This window comes from Oncorhynchus keta, chromosome 29, assembly GCF_023373465.1.
Source record: "Oncorhynchus keta strain PuntledgeMale-10-30-2019 chromosome 29, Oket_V2, whole genome shotgun sequence".
NCBI classification, from domain to species: Eukaryota; Metazoa; Chordata; class Actinopteri; order Salmoniformes; family Salmonidae; genus Oncorhynchus; species Oncorhynchus keta.
The window spans coordinates 43,224,682-43,249,151 of record NC_068449.1 but is presented as its reverse complement, the minus strand read 5'-3'; the positions used below and the strand labels follow the sequence as shown (position 1 = coordinate 43,249,151).

The 24,470-nt window shown below is 43.4% G+C and overlaps 1 protein-coding gene across 2 annotated transcripts in view; it reads left to right on the top strand.

Annotated features, from left to right (window-relative positions):
* The window catches only part of LOC118362922 (F-box only protein 41-like), a 97,637-nt gene extending 74,593 nt beyond the window's left edge, over positions 1-23,044 (top strand). The window contains exons 6-15 of one of the 2 annotated variants that reach the window (XM_052486591.1): positions 180-562; positions 3,275-3,522; positions 3,868-3,983; positions 5,048-5,200; positions 9,303-9,398; positions 9,487-9,605; positions 13,534-13,673; positions 13,922-13,940; positions 14,621-14,736; positions 16,109-23,044. In XM_052486591.1, coding sequence (XP_052342551.1) covers positions 180-562; positions 3,275-3,522; positions 3,868-3,983; positions 5,048-5,200; positions 9,303-9,398; positions 9,487-9,605; positions 13,534-13,673; positions 13,922-13,940; positions 14,621-14,736; positions 16,109-16,171 — 1,453 coding nt within the window. In that variant the 3' untranslated portion in view covers positions 16,172-23,044. The other variant, XM_052486590.1, reaches the window with a different exon arrangement.
* The last annotated feature ends 1,426 nt before the right edge of the window (positions 23,045-24,470 follow it).

Sequence of the window (24,470 nt, the reverse complement as noted above, 5' to 3'; positions counted from 1 at the left end):
ACCTATCTGATGGAACCTGTGTAGAGTAATCTAATACTGTATACATTTCAATGGTTTCTGTCTGTTAGTTGTCCATGTGTAAAGTGTCCACAAAAGTCGCTTTGAGTTAGTTTTTAAAAAAGTGGTACCTCTGAGTATAACTCATCCCCTCTCTTCCGTTCTCCCCCCCACACACCCAGAGCGTCGGGCCGGGTCAAGTCCTGCTCCCAGGGCTCGGGCGGGGGCTACGACAGCGGCGACAGCGTGGAGATGCACCCCATGGAAGAGTGCCCCGAGGGCCAGTACTACCACGTCCAGTGTCGGCTGGGGGAAGGGGGCGGACAGTGCTACGAGAGGGCCGGGGTGTCCCGGAGCTGGGGGCTCCGCAAGCAGGCCATCCAGAACTGGCAGCGGCGACCCTACCGGAACAGCACGGAGGGGGAGGAGGGCGACGTGTCGGACGTGGGCTCCAGGACTACCGAGTCGGAGGCGGAGATGTGGGAGCAGCAGGAGAGGAGGGCCACCATGGCTGAGACGCAGCAGTCTGGAGCACCGAGACAATCTGGGTACCGCCAAGGCACAGGTAGGAATGGATAGGAGGCTAGGCTAAGTTAGCCGCTAATCTTTAGTATGAGGGAAGGCTAGGCTACGTTGCTAATCTTTACCTTGCTTCGTCACAGGTACAGTGCGGTAGGAGGCTAGGCTAGGCTACGTTGCTAATCTTTGTTGACTGGCCTTTAGTTAGCCAGGTAGGAGGCTAAGTCTCTTACCATTATTTTATCCTGATTTATCCATTGATTGATTGCTCAATTGTTACTCAGCAGATACTTGTAATGTACTGGTGATTTACAGAAAGAATCAGTCATTTCTAAAGGGAACAGCTGTCACATGTCTGGCACACCGTATGACCCTGAGCCTGCCTGCCATCCTGCCAATGGCACCTGCAGCACACACACACACAAACAGACAGTATCCCCTCACTCTCACACACACACACACACACACACACACACACACACACACACACACACACACACACACACACACACACACACACACACACACACACACACACACACACATATATACTGTCCTGCGGCCCAGGCTAACAGTAGTCAGGTCTGTCAGAGAAGGGCAGAAGGACGGTGGCTGGTGTGAAACTGGCAGTTCTAGTCCCAGGTGTTCCAGGGTAAGGCTGTCCAGAGAACAGTGATGGACGACTAATGACCAGAGCGCTCCACAAACTGATTCCGAATCAGCCCAGGGCGCCCTGTCATAGAGGGATGACTTTTCACCAGACTGCACTACTCTCACACACACACTACCCAGATAAATCACGCATGAACAACCTCTAGGGTGTGTGTGTGTGTGTGTGTGTGTGTGTGTGTGTGTGTGTGTGTGTGTGTGTGTGTGTGTGTGTGTGTGTGTGTGTGTGTGTGTGTGTGTGTGTGGACGCCTTTGTGTGTGTGGACGCCTTTCTGTGTGTGTGGACGCCTTTCTGTGTGTGTGGACGCCTTTCTGTGTGTGTGGACGCCTTTCTGTGTGTGTGGACGCCTTTGTGTGTGTGTGTGTGGATGCCTTTGTGTGTGTGTTTGTTTGTGTGCCTTTCTGTGTGTGGATGCCTTTCTGTGTGTGTGGATGCCTTTGTGTGTGTGTGGACGCCTTTCTGTGTGTGTGTGTGTGTGTGTGTGGACACCTTTGTGTGTGTGTGTGTGTGTGTGTGTTTGTACTGTACCATTCCCAGGGTTTTATACTGTTATGCGACAGTATGGCTGAACTTTCTCATATTGATAGGACCATAGGGCTCTCTTCAAAAGTTGTGCACTGCATAGGGAATGGCATGCTATTTGGGCCGCAGACATTGACAGTGTTGATGAGAGAACCAATGGATAAACTATTCTTTACCTTCACCACTCCTGGTTCAAACACAGGAAGCGTCTCTCTCCCTTAGTTGCCTTCCCCAGCCAAGATCCCATGATTCCTGACTGGCAACCTCCATTTTTGATTAGGAACACCTTGGTTGCGTCTCAAGTGGCATCCCTATTCCCGATTTGGTGCCCTACTTTTCTACCAGGCACAGTGGAGAACAGGGTGCCATTTGGGATGCAGACCTTTTGCACATGGCAATAGCCACAGTCAGAGAGACCAGGTGCATTATCGGAGAGAGTAAGGATGCTTCCCAAATGGCACCCTATTCCATATATGCGCCCTGGTCAAAAGTAGTGCACTATAAAGGGAATAGTGGGCCTTTTGGGATGTGGTCTTAACTAGGACAGAAGCCATTGAAACATGCCCATTTTACTTTAAATGGACACATTTTTGGACAAAAGAAAGATCTACCCTATTCCCTGTGGGTCCTTTTGGTTACAGCTACTTGGCAAAGGAGCTACTGTAAACCCAAACAGGCAATAAAGCTGTCATGTTTGACACAGCCCAGAATGTCTGGTATGAGAATTCAAATTGGCACCACCAACATTACATAATATTACTTGTCATGTAAATGACATTTTATGCTCTGACATTGTCTTCCATATAAGATTCTCAAAGCGTTTGCCAGGGTTGAGTTTGAAATGGCACACATCAACGTATCACACGGTACGACTGTTAGCATGCATTGGTAGATCGCTAGCTGGCGTAGGCGGTGTGCCTCTTGCCGCGAGGCCTGTTGCTTCAAAAGCCTCCTTCGCTTCTTCTTTTCCAAGGCCAACAGGGATGACACGGGCGATGACTCATCACATGGATTGATGCCTGCTGGGAGAAATGGAAATGTGCTAGAGTTGGTTTGGTCACATGGTATTGGCCAACACAGTACATCAATGGCTGATATTTGAATGCTCATGTCTGTGTTTTTGAGGGTGAATGCAAGAAGTCTCAAGTGGATCGCTTGCACCACATGGTGGATATTTTGTAGAATGCCACTAATATATTTTTGCGACTCAGGATGGCGTTTCTAACTAACCTCCGTCTCTTTCTCCTCCACCTTTTCCTTCTCTGACTAAACTCCCTGCCTCCTCATCCCCCTCTCTTCCTCTCGCCTCCCCTTCTCCACCTTTCTGTCTTTTTTTCTTAACCCCCTCTCCTCATCCTCTCTTTTATCCTTGCCTTCTGCACTCATCTCTTTCTTTACCGACCCTCCTTCTCACCATCCCCCTCTTTTGTCTTCAACCCCCCTCTCCATCTTTCTCTACCTACCTGACTTAATATCCCCGGTCCCTCCCCCTCCACTCTCTTTTCCCCTCTCCACCTCTCTTTCTTCACCTAACCTCTACCCTTTTCTCTCTTCCCGACCCTGCAGGCCGTTCCGAGGGGGGCTACCGCCACAACAAGCCGTGTCGCCACGACAAGAGCCCATCCCGGTCCAACAGCGAGGTGATCAGCCCGGAGATACTGAAGATGAGGGCGGCTCTGTTCTGTATCTTCACCTACCTGGACACCAAGACCCTGTTGAGGGCCGCGGAGGTCTGCAGGGACTGGAGGTTTGTGGCCCGCCACCCTGCCGTGTGGACCCGGGTGCTGCTGGAGAACGCCCGCATCTCCTCCAAGGTAGAGGACCCGCGGAACGACACACGCGGAACGACAGACCAAACACACGTACACACCACAGGAGGCGGCTGAGGGGAGAACGGAGCAAAGGGAATGGCATCAACCACCTGGAGACCACGTCTTTGATGTATTTGATACCATTCCACTGATGCCCCTCCAGTCATTACCACGAGCCCGTCCTCCCCAATGAAGGTGCCACCAACCTCCTGTGGTACACGCACATTATGCACCTGCACTCACCGATTCTGCCAATGGTTTACTTGCAATAATTGTGATATGTGTTACAGTGAGGGCTTCGAGCGTCTGCTAAATGACTAAAATGTAACTGTAATTTCTTCGTCCCAGTTCCTGAGTACACTGTCCCAGTGGTGCACCCAGACCCATTCCCTCATCCTCCAGAACCTCAAACCACGACAGAGGGGCAAGAAGGAGATCAAGGAGGAGTATCTCAAGAGCACACGGTGAGAGGAGAGGTGTGTGTGTGTGTCATGGACTGATTTCCTTCTGTACAGCGAACAGCAGGGGTCTGCAGTACTCTCCCGCCTTCTATTTTTTCATTCTCTCCTTCCCCTCTCCCCATCATCTCTCCTTCCCCTCTCCCCATCATCTCTCCTCCCCCTCTCCCCATCATCTCTCCTTCCCCTCTCCCCATCATCTCTCCTTCCCCTCTCCCCCATCACCTCTCCTTCCCCTCTCCCCATCATCTCTCCTTCCCCTCTCCCCATCATCTCTCCTTCCCCTCTCCCCATCATCTCTCCTTCCCCTCTCCCCATCATCTCTCCTTCCCCTCTCCCCATCCTCTCTCCTTCCCCTCTCCCCATCATCTCTCCTTCCCCTCTCCCCATCATCTCTCCTCCCCCTCTCCCCATCATCTCTCCTTCCCCTCTCCCCATCATCTCTCCTTCCCCTCTCCCCATCATCTCTCCTCCCCCTCTCCCCATCATCTCTCCTTCCCCTCTCCCCATCATCTCTCCTTCCCCTCTCCCCATCATCTCTCCTTCCTAGTCTATATACCGTAGCAGGTTGAGAATGTGTGAGAAAGCCCCAGGCTCTATCTCATTCCTGACATTGTGAGTGTTTGTGAATGTGTGTATGCACTTCCTTGTATGAGTGTGCGCACACTGTAATTGCATGCTTGCTCGCGTTATCCCTCCTTAGCCTTGTGAATACAAAATGGCTTTTATTCTCTGCGAGCGAGTATGCTTTCCATAAAACCGATTTTAATACGTTTTAGTACATCATTTTTCTTGACTCTCTTGTTCAGCGCAGCATAATGCCATGCATTATTAACATTCTTACTGCTTAGACAGGCAAATCCAGAGGCATGCATTGCTGCAGTGCCTTGTTAAACTCAAGGACAATACTCATTCCGCACTGAGTAATTGGTTATTCAGCAACAGTGGTTGTTCCTTTATTAACTTGTCTGTCTGTCTGTCTGTCTGTCTGTCTGTCTGTCTGTCTGTCTGTCTGTCTGTCTGACCTGTCTCTGTCTCTGTCTCCTCTCTGTCTCTCTTCTCCTCTCCAGTGGTTGTCTGGAGGAGGGCCTGGAGTCCTTGCTGAAGGCTACAGGAGGGAACCTGTTGATCCTCAAGGTGTCTCATTGTCCCAACCTGCTAACTGACCGCTCCCTGTGGCTCGCCAGCTGCTACTGCCGAGCCCTGCAGGCCGTCACATACAGGTACTACCACCAGGGGGCGATCACACATATTACAGTACAGTGTGTATATATAATACAGTACAGTATACATACAGTTTACAGTGGATTTGGAAAGTATTCAGACTCCTTGACTTTTTCCACATTTTGTTGTAGCCTTATTCTGAAATTGATTAAATAGTTTTTTCCCCCCTCATCAATCTACACACAATAACCCCATGATGACAAGGCAAAAACAGCTTTAGACATTTTTGCAAATGTGTTGGGGTATTGTGTGTAGATTGATGAGGTAAATGTTTTGTTTCATCCATTTTAGAATAAGGCTGTAACATAACAAAATATATACAATACAGTACTCGTCACTCCCTGTGGCTTGGCCAATGCCTTGCCCCGCAGCCCGTCACACAGACAGGTTAGCTGACATCGTACAATTCATATCTATAGGCTCCATTTGAGGCTCCATTTGATTTTTATTAGTTATTTTTTTAAATGTTACGATACAAAAAGTATACATACAAATGACAACATCATACAAACATCCACAACATTAACCCTGCCCAGAACCACTAGCACACACCCCCATCTCTAGCGCCCGCATCACTTTATGCCACGTGACCCCAAACGGCACCATTTTGTTTCTCTCCTAGCCCATACACATTACATTTTTTTTTTATTCAAAATAATTTGACCTTTCCATTACGTTAATGATGGAGGATTGGTTCATTTACATTTTTTTTTTAAGTATACATTTTTTGGGGAAAGATTATTGACTTTATTGTCCAACCCATCGGGTATCTCACGGCACCCTCATATGTCACGTCTTGAAATATGCAGACAGACGGATTAGAAGTACATTTACATCGTAATACTTGTGACAGCCAAATGTCTAACTCCGCCCTCACTTTTGGACTTTATAACATTCCCAGAAGGCATGAATTATTGAGTCATTATTAGTTTTGCACTTTAGACATGACTCTTCCGTTGTGCTGTAGAGCTAGAATTGTCTCTTGTATAACGAATTATACAACAGACATTTTATACAAGAAGCATTATTTTATACTGAATTAAATGTACATTTGTGTTAACTGTAGTCTTGTTAATTATGTTCCAACATTCCCTCCATCTTGTGCCTGTATCAGTTCTTTATAAATCTTGGTTCCAATAGTTTATATTTTTTTCTAAGAGATTATCAGTTGGATAGGCTCTCTGCGAGGTTTTGTGTTGTTTACCTATCATATGAATATCCTTTTCTGACCAATAGGATTCCCTCAAGATTGCTCTGATATCCAAAAGATTTCAAGATGTTTTCAAGATGATTTCAAGATGTTGTAATATAAACTTTCGAGTTGCATGCATTTTAAAATATCTACATTGGTCAATCCAAAATAGCTTTTTAAAGGTGGTTTGTGGTTTCTATGCCTTTTAGTTTTTTTCAATGTGGATTTATCTGTGAATTCTGGAAAGCTATCCAAGGATTGTTCCATAAGGTTGTGTTTTTAGGAAGTGATATTGGTTCTTGTAGAATACGTTTAGTTTTATTCCATATTGTTATAGTGTTCTTAATTTTTAAGTTATTCACGTAATAACCGTTTTCCTTTGAAAATAGACACGTAAAAAGATTCTGGGGATGAGCTGCGCATCTTCAATAGTTACCTATTGTTCCTCTTTAGTGAATTTGACTATATGCCGTAAAGTAAAAGCCTTTGGCAGCGATTTGATACCATTCCAAGTCTGGAAGGTTAAAACCACTCTCAGACATAGTAAGATGTAAAACTTTTTTTTATATTCTATGAATTAGTGTTACCAAAAATAAATACAAAGCTTTTATAGAGGTTTATTCTATCTGTAATGTAATTTATGGGAAGATAGTTACATTTAATTAGATCTGTTTTCATACTGTTCAGTAATGGAATAACGGTATCTTTCTATTTGTTGTCACGTATTAAGCATTTCATATTTTTTTGTGGTCCACTTAAAGATGGCTGTAAATCATGAGTTTAAAAAAAAATATATGTTTATTGCATTTATTTAGTTTGTCCATGTTAATTGTATTTCCTGAGATTTTACAGTATTCGGAAAATATATTTTGAAATAAATATCGGTCAGGTATGTCAGGAGATCAGCTGCAAATAAGTTTAGTGTATATTCATGTTTACCAACACTGATACCTGTAATGTTTGGGTCCTGTCTAATTCTTTTTGCAAGCAGTTCAATTGCCAGTGCAAAAAGGAGGGGGGGAGGGGGACATCCCTGTCTTATGCCCCTTTCTAAAGAAATTTCATCACATGAGGTATATTTTGCTTTAGGACATTTATATATTTATTTCATTTGTTTTTTTTCTGCTGTTAGGCCCTAAATCTTAGGCTACACACTAACTATGCTCCAATTGGATATTGTCTATCCACTGAGGCAAAAAGAACAATGTCGGAGTTGAATTCTATAAGACAAAAGCTGCAAAACGGAGAGCTGAAAATCAATAGAAGGGAGGACCAGAACAATAGCCTAATGTTCGGGAAAGATTTGGTGAAGAGGATGATGACAGTGTTATGTGATGATTGCGAGGCGCTATACAAATTTGACAGTTAGAGACCATCTATAAAGGTGCTATTTTTATCAGCATCATTAAAGCTGATAGTATTTCAACCACATAAAATATACATTCAAGTGGAACTGAAATCTTATCAGAAATATGTTGGGTAGTATTCATACCTTTTTTAATTTCCTTAACTTCTTGCGTCGAGCCAACCCGGATCCGGGATCATGACTACAGCCTCAAGCCCATTACCATAACGCAACGTTAACTATTCATGAAAATCGCAAATGAAATTAAATCAATATGCTAGCTCTCATGCTTAGCCTTTTGTTAACAACACTGTCATCTCATCTTAGCATTTAGAATTAGCATTTAGCGTTAGCATCACCAGGCAACATTTTCACAAAAACCAGCAAAAACATTCAATAAATCATTTACCTTTGATGAACTTCGGATGTTTTCAATGAGGAGACTTTCAGTTAGATAGCAAATGTTCAGTTTTCCTGAAAGATTATTTGTGCAGGAGAAATCGGTCCGTTTTCTGCGTCATGTTTGGCTACCAAAAAAAACGAAAATTCAGTTATAAAAACGCTGAACTTTTTCCAAAATAACTCCATAATATCGACTGAAACATGGCAAACGTTGTTTAGAATCAATCCTCAAGGTGTTTTTCTACATATCTCTTCAATGATGTGTCGTTCCTGGAAGTGTGCTTCTCCGTCTGTATCGCATGGTAAAATGATTGCCACTGAGAATTACGCACCAACTTAGACAAAGTAAACCGGACGGGCCCCTGGCAAATGTAGTCTCTTATGGCCAATCTTCCAATGATATGCCTACAAATACGTCACAATGCTGCAGACATCTTGGACGAACGGCAGAGAGCATAAGCTCGTTCACAGCACATTCACAGCCATATAAGGAGACGATAGTAAAACAGAGCTTCAAAAATTCAGCTCATTTCCTGTTTGAGGTTACATCTTGGATTCTTTTCGCCTGTAGCATCATTTCTGGGGCACTCACAGATAATATCTTTGCAGTTTTGAAAACGTCAGAGTGTTTTCTTTCCAAAGCTGCCAATTATATGCATAGTCGAGCATCTTTTCGTGACAAAATATTGCGCTTAAAACGGGCACGTTTTTTTATCCAATAATGACATAGCGCCCTCATAGGTTGAAGAGGTTAAAACCGGTCAAATGTAAATTTTGCATCCCTAAACGTCTTTAGCTGAAAGAACTTTAACGACGTCAAATATATTGTCATAAATCGATAGAATAAATTATTCAGTCTGGTGACCAAGGGTTTATTTGGTATTTTACGGCAACAATGAATGACAGAGGAGAAGCTGCACATGTATCTAATTATAGAAAAGTTGACTGACAAATAGCGTACCAAAATGTGGGAAATTCTAAGCAGAAACATAGGCCTGTCTCTGACTGTGCATTGCATTTTCTATATTTGCGGGTTAGGGCCGAGTGCGGGCCTAAGATTTTCACTTTAACACATACAGTTTGAGACCCCTGCTAAATATTATGAATAGGTGTCTAGATGATTATACCGTGAAGTATAGTGAATTGGTGTTTTTTGTTCTAGGAGTGCCACAGACCCTGTAGGACAGGAGGTGATCTGGGCTCTAGGAGCCGGCTGTAGAGACATCATCTCTCTCCAGGTGGCACCACTACATCCATGGTGAGAGGCAACTCTCTTAGCACACATTTCTTTTTTATGAATACCGTTAGCACATCTATTGTAACGTGCCTCGCTCTTTCTCCTCCAGCCAACAACCGGCTCGCTTCAGCAACCGATGCCTGCAGACCATTGGCCGATGCTGGCCACACCTCAGAGCCCTGGGCGTGGGCGGGGCAGGGTGTGGCGTTCAGGGACTAGCCTCATTGGGTGAGTAAATTCAATTTGGATAAACATCTCATGAATATTAAATCTCATTGGTCATTTTAATAAATAAACTGATATAGGGACTATTCTTTCAGAACAAAGAAACTATTTGGATTGAAGTGCTTTGGATGGTTCATATCAGAGGTCTTTGTTGATGGACAGAACTTTGTCCTTCAAGGGGTCATTTGTTATTTTTGTTAGGAACAAAACATTCTGATTTATTTCTGTCCCATCCACACAGATGGAAAGTGGGATGCGTGCGACTGCAAATACCCTCCCAGTCAGAAGGAAATGTAACCCAGCTATTGAGTTCCTACTCACGATTCACAGCATGCAGGAACAGAGGGAGGAAATGACTTTTGTGGCTAGTTGAGAAGCGGTTGTCTTGGTGGCCTGTCTGTTTATCAGTACATGGGCTGAGTGAGGATGAGGGGTGGCAATAGGAAAGGACATTGAGTGCCTCTCAGATGGCTCCCTATGTAGTGCACTACTCTTGGCGAGAGCCCTACAGTGCCTTCAGAAAGTATTCACACCCCTTGACTTTTTCCACATGTTTTTGTGTTACAGCCTGAATTTCAAATTGAATACATTTAGATTTTGGTTCACTGGCCAACATAATGTCAAAGTGGAATTATGTTTTTAGAAATGTTTACAAATTAATAAAAAATGAAACGCTTACATGTCAATAGGTATTCAACCCCTTTTTTATTGGAAAGCCTAAATAAGTTCAGGAATCCAAATTTGCTTATCAAGTCACAATAAGTTGCACTCTGTCTGCAATGGTAGTGTTTAATATGATTTTTTTCTCCCCCCCCCCCCCCAATTTTGCGATATCCAGTTAGTAGTTACAGTCTACTCTCATCTGCAAGCTCAGCTGAAACTCCCGTACGGACTTCGGGAGAGGCGAAGCTCGAGAGCCGTGCGTCCTCTTGACACAATGCCCACTTAACCCGGAAGCCAGCCGCACCAATGTGTCGGAGGAAACACCGTACACAGGAGTTGCAAGTGCGCAATGGGACAAGGACATCCCTGCCGGCCAAATCCTCCCCTAACCCGGACTACACTGGGCCAATTGTGCGCAGCCCTATGAGTCTCCCGGTCACGGCCGGCTGCAACAGAGCCTGGACTCGAACCCAGAATCTCTAGATGTTTAATATGATTTTCGAATGACTACCTCATCTCTGTACCCCACACATACAATTATCTGTAAGGTCCCTCAGATTGAGCAGTGAATTTCAAACATACACTACATGACCAACTGTATATGGACACCTGCTCAAACACCTCAGTCCAAAATCATGGGTATTATTATGTAGTTGTTCCCCCCTTTGCTGCTAAAACAGCCTTCACTTTTCTGGGAAGGCTTCCCACTAGATGCGGAGACTTGCTTCCATTCAGGCACGAGCAATGGTGAGGTTGGGCATTGATATTAGCCGAGTAGGCCTGGCTCGCAGTCGGCGTTCCAATTTATCCCAAAGGTGTTCGATGGGGTTGAGGTCAGGGCTTTTTACAGGCCAGTCAAGTTCCTCCACACTGATCTTGACGAACCATTTCTGTATGGACCTCGTTTTGTGCACAGGGGCATTGTCATGCTGAAACAGGAAAGGGCCTTCCCCAAACTCCTGCCACAAAGTTGGTAGCACAGAATCGTATAGAATGTCATTGTATGCTGGAGCATTAAGATTTCTCTTCACAGGAACTAAGGGGGCTAGCCTGAACCATGAAAAACAGCTCCAGACCATTATTCCTCCTCCACCAAACTTTACAGTTTGCACTATGCATTGGGGCAGGTAACGTTCTCCTGCCAAACCCAGATTCGTCTGTCGGACTGCCATCTGACGCCTGGCAATGCGCATGGTGATCTTAGGCTTGTGTGAAGCCGCTCGGCCATGAAAACCCATTTGATGAAGCTCCTGACGAACATTTCTTGTGCTGACGTTGCTTCCAGAGCCACTTTGGAACTCGGTAGTGAGTGTTGCAACCGAGGACAACCGATTTGTACGCGCTAAGAGCTTCAGCACTCAACGGTCCCGTTCTGTGAGCTTGTGTGGCCTTCCACTTCGCGGCTGGGCCATTGTTGCGCCTAGATGTTTACATTTCACAATTACAGCACTTAAAGTTGGCCGGGGCAGGTCAAGCAGAGCGGGAATTTTAAGAACTGACTTGTTGGAAAGGTGGCATCCTATGACTGTGACACGTTGAAAGTCACAGAGGTCTTCAGTAAGGCCATTCTACTGCCAATGTTTGTCTATGGAGATTGCATGGCTGCGTGCTCGATACACCTGTCAGCAACGGGTGTGGCTGAAATAGCCGAATCCACTCATTTGAAGTGGTGTCCACATACTTTTTGTGTATATATAGTGTAGCTTCAACCACAAAACCAGGAAGGTTTCCAATGCCTCGTAAAGAAGGGCACCTAATGGTAGATAGAAAAGAAAAATACATTGATTATCCCTTTGAGCATGGTGAAGTTATTAATTACACTTTAGATTGTGTATCACCCAGTCACTACAAAGATACAGGCGTCCTTCCTAACTCAGTTCCCGGAGTGGAAGGAAACCGCTTGGGGATTTCACCATGAGGCCAATGGTGACTTAAACAGTTAGAGTTTAATGGTTGTGTTGGAGAACTGAGGATGGATCAATAACATTGTAGTTACTCCACAATACTAACCTAATTAACAGAGTGAAAAGAAGGAAGCCTGTACAGAATAAAACATATTCTAAAACATGTATCCCATTTGCAACAAGGCACTAAAGTAAAATGTAAAAAAATAAACTTTGTCCTGAATACAAAGCGTTATGTTTGGGGCAAACACAACACATCACTTAGTACCACTCATAATATTTTCAAGCACGGTGGTGGCTGCATCATGTTATGGGTATGCATGTCATCGTCAAGGGAGTTTTTCAGGATAAAAATAAATGGAATAGATCTAAGCACAGGCAAAATCATAGAGGAAAACCTGATTTGTCTGCTTTTCAACAGACAATGGTAGACAAATGCACCTTTCAGCAGAACAATAACCTACAACACAAGGCCAAATATACACTAGAGTTGCTTACCAAGACAACATTGAATGTTCCTGATTGGCCAAGTTAGTTTTGACATAAATTGGCTTGAAAATCTATGGCAAGACTTGAAAATGGCTGTCAGAGCTTGAACATGTTTTTTTAAGAATAATGTGGAAATGTACAATATATCCAGGTGTGCAGAGCTCTTAGTCTTATCCAGAAACACTGTAAGCGCTGCCAAAGGTGATTTGAATGTGTTGACTCAGGGGTGTGAACACTTATGTAAATGAGATATTTCCGTATTTCATTTTCAATAAAATTGCAAACATTTCAAAAAACATGTTTTCACTTTGTCATTATGGGGTATTGTTTGATGATGGGTGAGAACATTTGTTTTAATCCATTTTTAATTCAGACTGGTAACACAACACAATGTGGAATAAACCAAGGGGTACGAATACCTTCCGAACGCACTGTATGTGCCCTGGTCAAAGGTAGTGCACTATTAAGGGAATAGGATGCCATTTGGAAATCAGCCACTCTGATCAGTTCTCTCTCATCCTACCATCTAGAGCGAAACACGATGAAACACTTATCCCCAAGATGTTGAATTGAATCATCTAAAAAAAAAATATCATACAAATGGTAAAAACACATTGAACATACTGTTTGGTTTTTGTCGGCTGGTTATGTGCGCTTTCGCCACGACCATCTCTTTTCAACTTACTTAGGTAGCATTGGGGGTGTACTTGTGCATCGAGCTGCCTCACCCTCCCTACACAGAAACAGAAGATACTCTCCTGACCGGTGGGCTGTTCTGGTGCGGTCAATTCTACTTACATAATACTGACTAAGTTGTTGATATCAAAGGCATCTCGACCTCCTTCTTCTGCCCTCCTCCTCCTTTCCCCCTGTAGCGAGGAACTGCATGCGTCTGCAGGTGTTGGAGCTGGACCATGTGAGTGAGGTCAACCAGGAAGTGGCAGCTGAGGTGTGCAGGGAGGGTCTGAAGGGCCTGGAGATGCTGGTCCTCACCTCCACCCCGGTCACCCCTAAGGCCCTCACCCAACAGTGAGTACAGGCCCTACACCACACTACACTTCAACAGTGAGTACACTGCTATACTTTAACAGTGAGTACACACACCCTACTACACCACACTACTGGGAGGGTTCTGGCAGCTATACTTTAACAGTGAGTCTACCCTACTACCCCCCAAGGTACTGCTATACTTTAACAGTGAGTACACGCTACACCCTACTACACCACACTACTGGGAGGGTTTGGAGGTTCTAGACCCCCAAGGCACTGCTATACTTTAACAGTGAGTACACGCTACATCCTACTAGACCCCCAAGGCACTGCACTTTAACAGTGAGTAACTACTGGGAGGGTCTGGAGGTTCTAGACCCCCCCAAGGCACTGCTATACTTTAACAGTGAGTACACGCTACACCCTACTACACTACACTACTGGGAGGGTCTGGAGGTTCTAGACCCCCAAGGCACTGCTATACTTTAACAGTGAGTACACGCTACATCCTACTACACTAAACTACTGGGAGGGTCTGGAGGTTCTAGACCCCCCAAGGCACTGCTATACTTTAACAGTGAGTACACGCTACACCCTACTACACTACACTACTGGGAGGGTCTGGAGGTTCTAGACCCCCCCAAGGCACTGCTATACTTTAACAGTGAGTACACGCTACACCAGACCCGGTTCAAATAAAGATGTGCTTTATTGAACTTGATTTTCACAAAGGAACCAGTAGAACAATACCAAAAGTGCAATCCCTGCCCATTTCTAGTTTTCCATTGCTCAAACAACGGCTCAAAGTGTTGAGTCAGCACCATTTTGAATCCAGGTCTGCACTTTTCTCATCCAGTCAATCATTTCAGAGCTACACAAGTGGCTAGGGCATAGGGGCTAGGGTTCTATTTGGAATTGGGTGGCGAGTCTGCTGCGTCCGTGTGAGGGCTGCACACCATCTCGCCCCTCCAGGTGTGTGTCGTAACCTGAGGTCCATCGTGGTGCAGATCGGGGTAGAGGACTACTTCGAGGACCCCAACAGCCCTGAGGCTAGGAAGCTGTTTGACGAGAGGGTGAACAAGCTGCAGGTAATTATGACGAGGCTTTAACTTCCACATCCCAATGAATGCCAATGCTCTTAAAAAGGATTGCATTTGAATCGTCTAATAACATTTACAAAGGGGGTGCATCTCAATACCCGTATAGAGGGGACGAAACCCAATACTATTAAAACTTCCTCTGGATCAGTGCTTTGAGGGCAAGTCCTGACTATGCCAGTCCAACACATTTCCTGTCTTTGGGTTCTCCTGCCCACACTATCATTTATATGACTAAATCTGTAGTATCCTTTAGCGACGGTAAGGTGGGTGAGTGAGAGTGGTCTATTATTACAACTCAACCATACTCAACCGTACAATGACTCAAAACCAAGATCCCCAGTTCAGTTGATCGTCCGGGGGGATTCTGGAAAGAGGAAGTGTGGCGGTGAGGGCGGTCGCACGCCCACGACGGGCGCCGCTCAGAGGTTAAGAGGAAGAACGCTTCGATATTCGCACTCTGAATTTTTCATCTATTGGGCCCTGGTCAAAAGTAGTGCACAAAACAGGGAATAGGGTGGGCGTGTGAGCCTTCCCTTCTTCTGTGAGTCAGTGAGGAAGGTGTGCCTTTCTCGCTGGCGGATGCCGTGCTCGATTGCACCTAGCCGTTAAGTAACAAACTCCAGAGAGCTAAAAGTGTGTTTGTAAATTCGGGCCCTGTTCATTTGTCACGGCCGTAGCCAGGCGGGGAGAAGCAAAGCAAACATTTAATCAAACTCAATGAACCCTCGAGGGGGAAAAACCGATGAGTTATGTGTGCACTGTACAGTCAGTGAAAACCACTATTCTAAGCCTAGGAACCAGCAGAGTCATTAATTTCTTACATGTATACATGTGTGTGCGCAATGGTCTACAAACCTAGTTATATGCTTACTTTCCTGTTTATAAATACAGCTTCTCCCTGAGACACACACACACTAAGCATATTTTAGGTTCACGCATGCTTAATAGGGCTGTGACGATACCAGTATCGCAATATTTCTCCCATGGCGAAAATGAGAACGAGAAGCAAACCCAACTCTTTAGTCCTTTAAAAACCTGCTGTATGTCAAATATAGTGTGCGATAGTTTGGGAAATAAATACATGTGACTCTGGATGACAACGTAATGATGTTTGTTTCCAGCATTAGGGCTGTTTTCCTAAACAAGTAGAAGCTGCTTTGTGTTCTGCTTCCTTGCCATGATACTAACGAGTATCGCAACGCTGGTATCGTCCCGGCCCTAATGCTTAAATGCACTCACTCAGATATAAATAGATTGAAGCACGCTCATTCACACACACACTTTTTATGGTTCAACGGCCTCTAGAGTGTGTGTGTGTGTGTGTGTGTGTGTAGCGGTCTAACCCATCTTTGCCCCCCAGGGCTTGAAGAAGAGACCGGGCTTCTCCAAAATTCTGCACGTGAAGGCGGACATCCTCTGCTAACCCCATCCACCACCCAGAACCCCCAAAGAAGAAGGGTCGGCCATTTTGTTTCCAGACACACCAACACAACCGACCTAGTCATTTGTAACCCCTTGACGCGACGCGAGGACGAAACAGCCTGAAGTACCAGTCAGCCAACACACACATGTAACTGAAGAGGAAATTCAGCAACATGATTCTTTATTGTTAAAAATAAAAACCAATGTGTTTTTAGCTCTTAGCCTTGACTAAAAGACAGACACCACAGACAGACACTCCATAGACCACTACAATGCCAATTGGAGAGATGCAATGCAGTACAGAACAGAGGATAGACAAGACAAGAGGCCTGGTCAACACGTTACCCTGGAGCATACAAACCCAGTGGAAATTCTCATAAAGGGACCAAACCCTCCTTTACCATAGACGTACTAGAGAGCTCATCTCCTATCTTTTCAATGGCTGCTTTTTTGACCAAATGGGCAGCACCATTGAGGGCTATCTCTATTTTTAAAGTAGTACATTTTGTGTGTCCTCTATCCAACTCTATGGTGGGGTAAAGTGTAGTAAACACATCATCAGGCTGGTAACAAGACCAGGGGCCCCTAAGTCTCTGCGAAAACTAACAGGGACCATGTTTGTGACTTGCTGACCTTCCAAACAGATTTGAAACATAAACTCTATTGGACTTTGTAGATGCCGTAATCTCGGCGGGCATTTTTATTTCAACTGAGAAAAGAGCTGTAAGCTGGGGGATGGATGTCATGAAGGAGCAGGCTCTTGTTCTCTATTCACGAGAGCATTTGCAGAGAATGTGTCTGGGATGCTTTTTTTTTTAATCAAGATGCTCAACAGCACATATTCTGTGGAAATGCACATGAGCAGTAAAGCAGATGTAGGGATGGACGGTGTGTGATTTTTGACCCTGTCCTGAGCCAGAGGAGTAAGTTAAAATAGACCCTCAACTCCCAACGTGTGTGTGTGTGTGTGTGTGTGTGTGTGATGCATGACATACCAGCTTCAGACTTGGTCAAACATAAAACGTGAAGATATCTTGTCACCTTTTAGATTTTTTTTTATTCCAAGGTCTTTATCAGCCGCTCCATGGTGTGGTCGCCATGGGAACAGTGCAGTTCCCATCTTCAGCAAGATCATCAGCGGAGCACAGTCTCTCACACACTTGGATTTTCAGCTGTCTGCGGAACTCTTACAGTATCTGTAGGCCGGCTGGTCCATAAGGCAGCTACTGTTTATTTTGTCTTTAAACAGGGTTGCAAATGGATTCCTTTTGCCTTTTATTTCAGAAATGATGACGTTCATAGCTGTGTGTGTTCTATCTTTCCTAAAGTGTTTTCTCCGATGTGCCACTAATCTATAGGAGCGTTGTATAAGGCAGAGTCGTTCACCCTAATTCAAATAACTAGCCACTAGCTCTGGAAGCTACAGTGAATTACATGAGGTTCATCCCAAATGCACTCTATTCCCTATGTACAGTAGTGTAATATACTTTCAACCAGGGCTCATAAGGGCTCCACACCTTAGGGGCCTGATTTGGTGTCACACTTTTGTCCCAGTCCAAGCTAACACACCTGATTCCAATAACCAACTAATCGTGCTCTTCAGTTTAGAATGCAATTAGTTTAAATCAGCTGTGTTTACTAGGGATGGGGGAGAAAGTGTGACACCAATCAGGCCTCCGAGGCCTGGAATAGGGTGACATTTGGGATGCAGTCTTGATCTCAATTGCCTAAAAATCCTCTTCTTGTTTCTTCATCTGCACTGATTGCCGTGTCAAGTGAAAACAAAATGGTGGAAGCTCATCATTAGCCTGTCTTTCACCTGACCAGTTATTTTCACTCAGTGCAGTGGCGGGAGAAGAGGACAGAGTTGTTAGACAATTGAGTAAGCTCGCCTGTATGTATCCACTCGCAGTAGTGTACCATTTATTTCTTCAGGCATTCATGCAAGTCGTCGAGCTCAGGCGACAATGCACCCCGACCCAAACCATGCATCCACCCCAGGGAGGCATCTCAAGTCTAATGTGGACTCCTTCTGACAGAAGACAACAGTTGGAAGCTTGATCGATCCTCTGGTAGGCTTTGACTTGTCCTTTGTTTGTACGTCATTGTAGATCAAGGAAAGGAAATGAGAGGAAAGCCATTTTAGACTATTGAGATGCAGCCCGTGTGCCAGAGAGGAAAGGCTGCAGGGCGAATGCTTTTGCTTCCCCGGGCAGGTTTTTTTTTTTTTTTTAAATGGAGAGATGTTTAGTAAAGTTGAGCACCGAGTTCTGTTCTAAGTTACGTGCTGCTTTGTTTTAGTAGTGCTAGCCTGACACACACACACACACACTACAGTCGTGGTTTCTCATCTCCATGTTCTCTTCCAATACTGAATATTGTACTGCCATGGTGGCTGTGAAAAGACTAGCAGGGGTTGAAAGACTTGCCCCTCCGATTGAAAAGGTGTTTTTAAAGCCGCTGCCACAATAGAGGAAAACACAATGCACTTGTTTATTTAGGTATGTGGTCCAAATGGCACCCTTTTTCCTGTATAGTGAACTATTGTACTTTAGACGAGGGCCCATAGGGCTCCGAAAATGAAACTGAAAATGGTGCACTATATAGGGAGTATGGTGCCATTCGGGTTGCAACTTTAGGGGGTTTTCAGTTCCTGACAATCTAGTCTTCTTTAAGACATTAAAAACTGTACATAATGTTGTTTATAATATAAAAAGATTACTGCATTTGGTGTTATAAAATTAAAAGGTCATAAGTATAAGGATCTTCATGATGAAAAAAATGAGTATTTTAAGAAAAATGAGTAAATTAAGAGTCTACAGGTGTCGATTCTGAAACATTTTCTCTCCAAAGTCTAAAGGAAAGATGCAGCTATATTATGTATAAACGGTAGTGTTGAAATTTGCGGTTGTGTACTATAGATACTTTATATTCAATGTTCATGATCAATGTGCTATAGAGATGGACATTATTTAAGAAAGAGGATAAAGATTATCTGAGCTATTTATTTCTATAAAAAGAGAGGTCTATAATGTTGGCATGTTTGTGTTCATGCATCAATCATCACGTTGCCTTTGACATATTCTGCTGTAGTGGCTGTAGTTATAACTTTAATGTTTAAACAGATTTTAAGATTGCTTGCAAAGGTTTATGCTGTGTTTTATTTTTAATACGTCTGTTGCACTAAGTGGGGAAAAAACAATAATACTGATATGTAATATTAGTGCTGTCTTTTAGTGTTTAAAACGCTTTCTCAGTATTTTACATATTATGATGCACTTTTAGAGTTCCATGGTGGTTCTTTAGGATTAAGAAATCACACTTTTCAGTCTGTCAACATTGTCATGCTGTTTCCATGGTTTCCTCTGTCGTGCGAGCGATAGGTCGGTTGCTCTCCTACATAGTCATGTGATGAAGATTGGTTTAAACTGAATGGTGGCCAATGAGGGGCAAGAAGGTCGATGACTTCATGACCAGTAGCCAATGGCAACGGAGAGTTTAACATGTCACACAATGCAGACCCTATTTTATCGCCTATATCTGTCATATCTCGCTCTCATTGGCTGTTGAAGTTTAAGGTTGAACCATGGCCAACCTGGTTCAACTGGATTTCAAGTGGTTTTGAGGTTCATTTTACACCAACATGACCTTATGCTCACAATCATGATCATTACCAGGTAATGGCAAGAATACAGTGCCTTGCAAAAGTATTCACCCCCCCCTTGGCGGTTTTTGCCTATTTTGTTGCCTGTAATTTAAATGAATTTTTATTTGGATTTCATGTAATGGATATACACAAAATAGTCCAAATTGGTGAAGTGAAATGAAAAAAATAACTGTTTCAAAAACAGAAAAGTGGTGTGTGGATATGTATTCACCCCTTCTGCTATGAAGCCCCTAAATAAGATCTGCTGCAACCAATTACCTTCAGAAGTTACATAATTCATTAAAGTCCACCTGTGTGCAATCTAAGTGTCACCTAATCTCACACCTGTTCTGAAAGGCCCCAGAGTCTGTAACACCACTAAGCAAGTGGCACCATGAAGACCAAGGGGCTCTCCAGACAGGTCAGAGACAAAGTTCAGGGTTGGGTTATAAATAAATATCTGAAACTTTGAACATCCCACAGATGACAATTAAATCCATTATTAAAAAATTGAAAGAATGTGGCACCGCAACAAACTTGCCAAGAGAGGGCCGCAAACCCAAACTCACAGACCAGGCAAGGAGGGCATTAATCAGAGAGGCAACAAAGAGACCAAGGATAACCCTGAAGGAGCTGCAAAGCTCCACAGCAGAGACTGGAGTATCTGACCACTTTAAGCCGTACACTCCACAGAGCTGGGCTTTACGGAAGAGTGGCCAGAAAAAAAGCCGTTGCTTCAAGAAAAAAGTAAGCAAACATGTTTGGTGTTCGCCAAAAGCCATGTGGGAGAATTATTATTATACCCCAATTATATGGAAGGTATTCTGGTCAGATGAGACTAAAATTGAGATTTTTGGCCATTAAGGAAAACGCTATGTCTGGCACAAACCCAACACCTCTTATCACCCCATAACATGGTATAAAATGATACAACCCCCCCCCAAAAAAAAAAAAATATATTTAAATTCCAAGCTGTAAGGCAACAAAATAGGGAAAATGCCAAGGGGGGGGGGGGTGAATACTTTCGCAAGGCACTGTAACTAAGTTTGTGTACTCTGTGTTGGTTTGCTTTAAAGCTTCTTACCCAGATTCATTGTGTGACAGAAGTCCTGCTGAAATTGTTTTAGAACATGCCCTGAAAACAGAAACGAATGAGAGAATGAGATTAAGAGTTGAAGAGAAGTCATTCTGACAAAAACATACTGCATGTCAGGGTTCCCCAACTGGCAGCCCCGGGCAGAGATTTTATTAGCCTTTTATTTGTTCTCTGAGTAACAAAAAAAATACACTTTTTGACAATTATTTTTTTAAGTGGTTGGACATAACTGTAAAAACAACAGCAAATCAGCTCCAATTGATTTATTTTGGAAATCTGTTCCTAAGTATTCCCACACATAATAGAGAGAGATATGTAAGTAAGGTTTGAAATTGTTTTAGTCAAATATACAGAACCAGTCAAAAGTTTGGACACATACTCATTCAATGGGTTTTCTTTATTTTGTACTATTTTCTACATTGTAGAATAATAGTGAAGACGTCAAAACTATGAAATAACACATATGGAATCATGTAGTAACCAAAAATGTGTGAAACAAATCAAAATATATCTTAGTTTCTAGTAGTCACCCGTTGCACACTCTTGGCATTCTCTCAACCAGCTTCACCTGGAATGTTTTTCAGTTTTGAAGGAGTTCCCACATATGCTGAGCACTTGTTGGCTGCTTTTCCTTCACTCTGCAGTCCAACTCATCCCAAACCATCTCAATTGGGTTGAGGTCGGGTGATTGTGGAGGCCAGATCATCTGATGCAGCACATTTTTGGTTACTACATGATCCCATATGTGTTATTTCATAGTTTGTCTTCAATATTATTCTACAATGTAGAAAATAGTAAAAACAAAAAAAAAAAAACTCTTAAAATGAGTAGGTGTGTCCAAACTTTTGACTGGTATTGTATCTGCTGGGCTTCTTGCGGTAAATTCTTAGTCTACAAATGATTTGTAGATATGTTCTGTCCCCCTGACCATCCGCTCAAAAAAGAAATCCGCCCGCGGCTGTTTTTAGTTGATGGTCCCTGCTGCATGTTCTACTAGGACCTTATAACCTTAGCTAAGATTCAGTGTGTCTGTTGTTAAAGGGATAGTTCCCCCAAATTACACCATTTTCCTTACCCTATACGCAGTCTATTGACCAAGTCCATGCTTTGGTTTTGTTTGCTGCTTATAAAAGGTAAGGAAACCAATATAACAGTTTATAATTTGGTGAACTTTCCATTTAATGTTTTTATGACTTGTTTTGGTAACATAGTTTTCCTGAATATCAAATAATTTCATGATTCCCATGATCAAGATTCCTTGTCGCTATTTTATTTGATTCATTTAATTGTAATAAGTTGGTACATGATTTAATTATTTGTTATTCTATAGAACCCTGGCTATTGTTTTCTGTTGATTAGATTTTATTTTTTTAAGTATCTTAATTTCTCTTTTCAAAGCCAAATTCTGATTCATGGAATAAGGTTGTTTGGGATATGGGCAATTTATATTTTTGTTTGTAAAACAAACTATTCTACTGTGTCAGGCATTTGAAACCTCGATTTTTCCTAAGACCAGCTTTGTGCCAAGATTTTATGCTCCATCTACGGTATGTCTCTTTCGTCCCAAATTGCACCCTATCCCCTATATAGTGCACTGCTTTTGACCAGAATCCTATGGGCCCTGATCAAAAGTAGTGCGCTATTCAGGGAATAGGGTGCCATTTTATACCTGTATCAATTCTTGTGTAATTAATTAGCCTGGATCCAGATCTGTTGGTACATTTTGCCAATCCCTATGGTCATTGACATGGCAAGATGGCACAAAAAGATCCAGGACCCAGGCTAGCTTATTTTTACCTCTTCTGCACATATTCCCTGTATGGATGATTGCATTCTCTGCTCATTTGTCTGAGTTGTATTCGAACTCATTACCTCAACACTTATCTGGGCAACTAAGTGTGCACATTCTTTAATGATTATTTTGGACAGTCATTGATATTATGCTCATTTTAATGTACTGTATCGAATATAGGTATATGACCAGGTTTATTCAAAAACCCAAACAATCATTCCCACAACAATGTTATGCCGTTCATCATCCTAAGACCATTGCAATAAATGGAAAGGTGTTATTTTCCCATTCATCGTCAACATCATCAAGTTCTTTTCATCAATAAAATGATTTAAATACATTGACCTGTTTGAAAATCTAATTCTTATTTTCTGTACAATCAATTGTTTATTTATAGATCCCTTTTTACAACAGCAGTTGTCACAAAGTGCTTATACAAAAACCAAGCCTAAAAGAAGTGGGTTCTCTTTAAAAACTCTTATGTACTCCTGACTGTTTCCCCTAGGTACAGATCTAGAATCAGCTATCCCTTCCTCCAATCCTGTCCTTAACCATTAGTGAAATAAAATACTAAACTGACTTGAAGCATCCCAGTTGTCCACAAGAGGGCAGTGTTGTTCCATTTACAAGCACATGTGCATAATGTTGAGCCTAGGGCTCTGCCTTTGGTAGTTCATCTTATTCCTTCCTTTCTCTATTGGCTAACACAACTCAAACCGGTTAAACAGGCCCATCTAGTCAAGAGTATCATCACCCTTCACAGATGTATGCAACAGAGTTATTTGAAATGTACCCTAAAACACCTTTGAAACTTTGCATACTGAACATTTGAACAGGCCATTCATTCACTGTAGAGTACCTACTCTAGGAAAGTATAGGGGCTCTATTAAATCTGGATCGACAAAGCATTACAGTACTACTGCTGTTGTTTTTGAGATTCTAGAACATGCATATCATGACGATAAATGTGGACTGCGGACATGTAGTCTGCCACATGTCTAACCTTGAAATTCCATCTAGCCAATGTGCCACACCTGTCCAATCCTTCCATCATAGTCTAGAACAGTGGCTCCCAAACTGTGGGTCGGGACTAACTTTTGGGTTGCGGCGGGGGGTGCGGATGGGTCACGGGATGACACTTATGCATTTGCATTATTATACAGCCAATTCCTTAAGACCTCACACTCTAATCTACAGTCAGTTACATGCTTTGAAGAAGAGGGTATCATTAATAAATTAACTCAGGGGTCTGAGCATGTTTTTTCACCACTCAACGGTTATGTTGGGTCGCGACTCAATTGGTGGGTCACAAAGCAAAAGAGTTTGGGAATCCCCCTGGTCTACGCTAGGGGTTGTTTCTGGACAGGACCAAAGGCTATAAACTAAAGGACAACCCAGCCAGACCACACCACTCTTCATTTGACCTTTGACCATAAAGAACCAATCCTCTTTTCTGACTGCAGGGGAAAGTAGGTGGAAGTCAAGAGGCTGATTAGTCTTATCGTCTCACCTCCTGGAAGACAACCTAGAGGAGACGCAACACAGTGTGGACTGGGAGAGGTCAGTTGGTCAGTAGGGGAAGGGGAAACATCAACAACACAGTGTGGACTGGGAGAGGTCAGTTGGTCAGAAGGGGAAACATCAACATCACAGTGTTGTACACTGTGTACACAGCGAGGTAGTTCGGTGTGTGGCCCCTGGTCTGCTTTTGATATATTCGTCACCTGTCAGACCGACACACTAAACTAGAACCCCCCCCCCGCCCC